The 5901-nt window shown below is 48.8% G+C and overlaps 3 protein-coding genes across 3 annotated transcripts in view; 2 read left to right on the top strand and 1 right to left on the bottom strand.

The window, feature by feature from the left end:
* Window positions 1-1650, top strand: part of SELENOH (selenoprotein H) — a 2833-nt gene extending 1183 nt beyond the window's left edge. Inside the window, exons 2-5 of the mRNA XM_021711118.1 lie at window positions 5-66; window positions 147-292; window positions 426-513; window positions 1457-1650. Coding sequence (XP_021566793.1) covers window positions 5-66; window positions 147-292; window positions 426-513; window positions 1457-1490 — 330 coding nt within the window. The 3' untranslated portion in view covers window positions 1491-1650. The remainder of the gene's footprint in view (window positions 1-4; window positions 67-146; window positions 293-425; window positions 514-1456) is intronic.
* The window catches only part of CTNND1 (catenin delta 1), a 102400-nt gene that overhangs the window by 24964 nt on the left and 71535 nt on the right, over window positions 1-5901 (top strand). The window lies entirely within an intron of this gene.
* Window positions 2300-5901, bottom strand: part of BTBD18 (BTB domain containing 18) — a 7078-nt gene continuing 3476 nt past the window's right edge. Inside the window, exon 2 of the mRNA XM_008055487.1 lies at window positions 2300-4293. Within this exon, the coding sequence (XP_008053678.1) occupies window positions 2300-4293 (1994 nt within the window). The remainder of the gene's footprint in view (window positions 4294-5901) is intronic.

Genomic DNA, 5901 nt, shown 5'->3' with positions numbered 1-5901 from the left:
CGAGAAGCGCGAGAAGCTGGCGAACGGCGTGGAGCGAGCGGAGGCGACTGTCGTTATCGAGCACTGGTCAGGGGCCGGGGTCGCGGGGGAGGACAGTGGCGTCGCGGGCCGGGGTCCCGGCCCCTAACGCCCCCGTCTCTCCCTAGCACGAGCTGACGCGTCTACGGGCGCAACGCCGCGGCCCTGAGCCAGGCGCTGCGCCTGGAGGCCCCGGAGCTCCCGGTGAAGGTGAATCCCGCCAAGCCCCGGAAGGGCAGCTTCGAGGTGACGCTGCTGCGCCCGGACGGCGGCAGTGAGTGGGGAGCTGGGTCTGCGGGAGCCGGGCATGGGGTCCAAAGAGGAGAACCGCTCGGCCCAAACCGCGGTGACCCGCCTGGGTGCTCGTGGATGCCGCGGTAACGAGGCTTGGTTCGGGCCTTTCGCAGGTGCGGAGCTCTGGACTGGGATTAAGAAGGGGCCTCCACGCAAACTCAAGTTTCCTGAACCTCGGGAGGTGGTGGAAGAGCTGAAGAAGTACCTTTCGTAGGGAAGCCTGGGCAGAAGTCCTCACGCTGAGGTGCAGTGCGGGAGCGTGGCGTGGGTGAGGGAGGCGGGCATTCATCTTGGTGTGGCGGTTGGCAAAGCAGCCCTAACCATTACCACCCACTTCACAGAGGGTCTAAGCAAAGAACCGTTTCCTAGCTAGGAAGCCCTTGGCTAACTCCATCTTCACTCTCTTTGAGCTAACTTGTAGAATGCTGATGGTAACGTAAACCCAGAGTGCAATTTGTGCCCGTTGGAGACGCGGTAGGTTGTTGCCTTGGGGGTCTGGGCCAGTTTTGCATTTGTTTAAAATTTATTTCTGCATTCCTGATGGCTGCTTTAATTCTTTGAACCTGCTGTAAATCCTTTGGTTCCCTTATTAAGCAAAATCTTTGACACATTTTTATATTTCTGTGAGTTTGTGGTTTCCCCTCTTACTGGCAAGATCTCTCCTGTTACTTCACACATGCTTTCCCCTATGTGTTTTTTTGTTCCTGTTCTTCCTGTTAATAGTCCCATGTGTATACACTGCACTAAAATACCATCACTCCTTATCTTTGTTCCTAGTGTAAATCCTTTCGGTTCCCTTATTGAGGTAAACAAAATCTGACATGTTTTTATATTTGTATAAGTTAGTGCTTTTCCCGTTACTGGTGAGATCTTTCATATTATTTCAGATATGCTTATCCCCATACTCTTCTGGGTTTTTGTTCCTAGTGCATTCTTGTTAATAGTCCCTCTACACTACAATACTGTCACTCATGTCTTTGTTCCTGGTGCATCATACAGTGCTTTGGCATGCACCTGTATGCTGAGATTTGGGGGAAGGATGTAATCCTTGAGCTCCTGGGCTTGTGGGTGGTGGGGACATGTCTTCCTCAGTTCTTGATGTTTGTGTGGATCCCTTCTCTAACCTTTCTTTCATTTTTTGCAGCTTTCTGTCCCTGGTGATGTTGGAGCATTTATGATGGGACATGGCCAAACTTCAGTCATGTGCCTGAAGCCATGGTTTCTTCTCCTCCAGAAATGATGGTTCAGTTGTGAGGCAGCCCTCTAGTAAGGCATTGTAAAAGTTACCGGATTTGGTTTGTTTAATAAAAGCTGAAATAAAGTATTTGAGTAATAAAAGTAACGATGTTATGTTAAGGGATGGACAAAGCCAGCCTTGTGGGATTGGTAGTCCTTGTATTTTTCACAGCCCAAGGTAGCCATGTGACCTAGAACTGCTAGGGTCATTGGTAAAGCATGTGAAATACAAACACCAGAGGAGCAAAGTAAATTATTTATTTTTTTTAAAAAACAACTGTCTTTTTCTACCCACTTCTTGGAAGTGATTATGGAAGTGCATCTTCCTGGCTCTACAGAGATTAGCTAGACTTCCCTTACTGGCAGTGAATAAGCTCATACACATTAGGTGCGGGGCAACATCCGTCACTCTAGCCACTTAGTGTTCTGCCCAACACAGCTTCCTGAATTAACAGTGACTAGATGCAGGACCTGGTCTTGGCTGTAAACTGTGTTGGGACCACACAATTTATTATTTCACTTGTCACTAACTGGAAAATAGATTATAAAAAAATAAGATGGTTCAAGTTCATAATTTTCTGCCCATGGTACTCCTTAACTTGTGCCTGGTTCCCAAGTCCTGGGGAGGGAAGGATTGGAACCTATGAAGAGCCAGGGGTGTACCTGCCCTCTTGTGCCAAGAAAGAGTACGTGCTAGCTTCTCTGTCAATATGCCTTTTTTAACCCAACACTTTCCATCTTCCCACCTCTGCTACGTTAGTATATCTACCTCTGTTTCTGACTCTGAGGAAGGGTCAGGCCATACGGAGGGAATACCAGTGGGTACCAACTTGCCCTCTGCTGTCCAGTCTACCACATCAATCTCTTCCTCTTCAGAGCTGACAGGAGGTGGACCCAGTAGTTCAGAGCTACCAGGTATCTCCTCATTTGTCTCTGGAGCAGGGCATAATACCTCTTCCACAGGTAGGGACACTTCTAGCCCAGTCTCCACCCAGTTTGAGCAGAGAGGTGAGAGGTCCCCATAAGACCTCTGGGGAGGGTCAAGGGAGTCAGAGTCGATGGGGAGAAGTTTGTCTCCCTGACCATTCAGGGACTGGGAGTTGGTCATTTCAATGTCTGCAGTCCAAGAGCCTCCCACCGAAAGCACTTCATTTATCTCAGAGGGCATAACAAAGGGGCTAAGGGGCTCAACTGGCCCTTTGTTCTCACCAATAGCTTCCTTTTCTAATCCTGTGAGCTCCCTGGCCCAGAGTTCCACATCTGGCAAACACCATTCTTCCCCTTCAATCCAGTTCTTTCCTGTTTCTGTTGGGTGATAACTAGGGGTTCTATAACCCTCAGATCCTGGACTCTCCAGAGACCCTATAGGTGGTTCCATGTCTGAGCCACAGAGCATGAAGTCCAGGATCTCCTCCAGTTCACTGGTAGCAGCACTACTTGTGATTCGGTACTCCTCAGCTTCACAGGGCTGCCCCAATAGGGCTGTGTCAAATGCATAGGGCTTTCTGCAGTCAGTATCCAATACTGGTTCCTTCCCTACCAACTCTGGACTGGACCTAAACTTGGATTTCACCACTGGGTGGTCTGGGGTGTGGCTACTAGAGAGCAGAATGTCTTGTAGCCTTGAGGACAGGGAGGAGTCCTGACACAGTTCTATTCTAGCAGATGACATTCCCTGCTCGTTTACTGAAGATGGCTGAATCCCTGAAGGCTCTTTGAAGTCTCCTCCAGGAGCTGAGATCTGGGGAATGTCTTGCACTACCTCCCAGCAGGTCCCATTGACAATCTTCCGAAGTTTCACTCTTCCAACCTGCCCCTCCTCTGCAGAGTCTGAGTTAGATGCCCTGACTTTGTAGCTCTGCTTCCTGCTCCCACCTGTCTTCCCAAGACCAGAAGGGCTTGGAGTCCTCTGTAGAGGAATAGCTCTCCCTGGTTTCTTGTCCTCTGGTGCTTTATTTATACTCCTCTGTCGCCAAAGGCGCCGGCCAGGGCCTACAGGCACTGAGCTGGATATGCTTAAAATGCTGGAAGGCTTTGATGTACAGATATCAGAAGACGGCCTTGCTCGACTTAGTCTGATCTTTCTGGGCAGTAGTTGCTCATCCACAGGGGGGAAAAAGCTGGGTGGGGAAAGTGCTGTAAGACCAAGAGCAGGGTCATTCTCGTTCTCCTTAGGCCCCTGACCGTGGCTTGATGGTGAAGGGCTTTTTTCTTGTGGAGTGGCACAGGCTCTGGCCTTCCTCTTGAGCTGAAGTGTGCCAGATAGGTTCTCTGCATTTTGTTGGTTGCTCTTTTCATGGGGCCCCTCCTCCTTCCCTGAGGACTCCCATCTTACTGCCCTAGGAGGACAGGGAGTGTGGGTAGCAGGCGGTGGAGATTGAGGGCTGCAGCTGGGTGCCACTACTCTGGCAGAGATTGATGTAGCACTTGGTGGCTGTAAACACTCTCGGTTCAGTCTTCGGCCCTGCAGGGCCTTCACCAATTTTCCACCCTCTAGCTGAAGGGATTCTAGCTCAGAAACACGGAGCTGACGAGCAGCAGAAAGCACTTCCTGTGCTTCTTCTCGAGATACTTCTATCTCTGAGGTATACAGGAATTCCACCAGCTTCCTAAGTGTCCTGATCTTCAGACCACCCAACTGTAGCACTACCTTCTGACCCTGAGCTGGCCTCTCCCGCTCCAGGCGCTCTGTGAAAAAGGGGCTGCAGGCAGACAAGATGCAGCAATGGGCTGGGACTTCTTCACCTGAAGGGAAACCCAAATACTTTTGTTATCTTACGTAAACCGGCATGTTCATGGACTAAACACAGACATTACTACCCAAATGTGATGGCCCTTCTCTTACTTTTCCTCCATGAAACTTTAAGCAAAAGGAGAAATGTGCTCTTTCTGCTTGCCTGGAAGCCTCTGCCTTTACCTTTTGCCTAGCTGACTCCTTTATCCTTAAAACCTAGCTTAGGCTGGGCTCGGTGGCTCAGCCTGTAATCCCAGCGCTTTGGGAGGCCGAGGTGAGTGGATTGCCTGAGCCCGTGGGTTCAAGACTCACCCGGGCAACTTGGCGAGACCTCATCTCTACAATAAATCAAAAAATTAGCCGGGCATGGTAGCACGTGTCTGTAGTTCCAGCTACTTGGAAGGCTGAGGCAGAAGGATCGCTGGAGCCCAGCAGGTCGAGGCTGCGGTGGCCGGGAGCGACCACTGCACTCCAGCAGTCTGGACGACAGTGAGACTCCAACTCAAAAAAAAACCAAAAAACCTAGCTTAGATTTCATTTCTTTCAGAAAGCCTACCTCCTGGTGTTGGGCACACTAGACGGGCCTGGGTAACATAATGAAATCTCATCTCCAAAAAAAAAAACCTTCCTTCACCCCACCGCAAGTCTGGGTTAGGTACTCCTGGACACAGAGGTACTCTAGCTATCACAGTACTTAACCTATCTGTATTATAATTCATCTTCACTAGGCTGTAAGCTCTAAAGACAGGGACTCTGTATCAGTCTTGCTTACTGAGGTGTATTTGGTGCTTAACACAAAGTAGAGAATCAAATACTTGTTGAATAACTTGTTGACTCACATGAGAGTTCAAAAACTTTTATAGAAGTAACTTGTCTAATAGAAAGGGCATGAACTTTGGAGACAATCAGAGTTTAATTCTCTGCTGAGCTCTAACCACTGCCTACCAGGCAGTAGTCTGTTTTGAGCCATCTTCTCATTTTATGGACACTGGGCAATTGCATAGTCTCTCCCATGGCTTCAGTTACCAAAGGCTTGCTGATGACTCTCAGATCCGTACCTCTGCCTAGATATTGCTCCTGAGAGATGAAACATGCCAGAGCCTGTATGTGTACATGCATGCCTCACAAGCACCTCCAAGGCAACTTTTCCAGAAAACGTGTCATTTCCCCCCCACCAGAAAGCCTCCCCTGTTTTGTTTTATTTTTAATTTAAAAAACATTTTTTTGAGACAGGATCTGTGTTGCCCAGGCTGGCCATAAACTCCTGGGTTCAAGCAATCCTCCCATCCCAGCCTCCCAAAGTGCTAGGATTATAGGCATGGGCCACTGCATGGGGCCTGTTTCTTTCTTTTTCTTTTTTAAATTTTCCCTATAAAATAGAGATGGGGGCTCACTATATTGCCCAGGCTGGTCTTGACCTTCTGGGCTCAAGACATCCTTCTGCCTCAGCCTCCCAAAGTGTTGATATTATAGGTGTGAATCACCATGCCCAGTTCCTCTACTTTTAACACATTTACCCAGTTGCCTAAGCCTGAAAACTATAAGTCATTTTGATTATTTTCTCTCCCTTATCCACATCTAAAATATCAGTTTCTTTTTTTTTTTTTTTTTTTTTTTTT

Source organism: Carlito syrichta, unplaced genomic scaffold (assembly GCF_000164805.1).
Source record: "Carlito syrichta isolate Samal-C Ts95f unplaced genomic scaffold, Tarsius_syrichta-2.0.1 Scaffold301866, whole genome shotgun sequence".
NCBI lineage: Eukaryota > Metazoa > Chordata > Mammalia > Primates > Tarsiidae > Carlito > Carlito syrichta.
The sequence above is the reverse complement of the archived record's forward strand: the minus strand, read 5'-3'. Positions and strand labels throughout refer to the sequence as shown.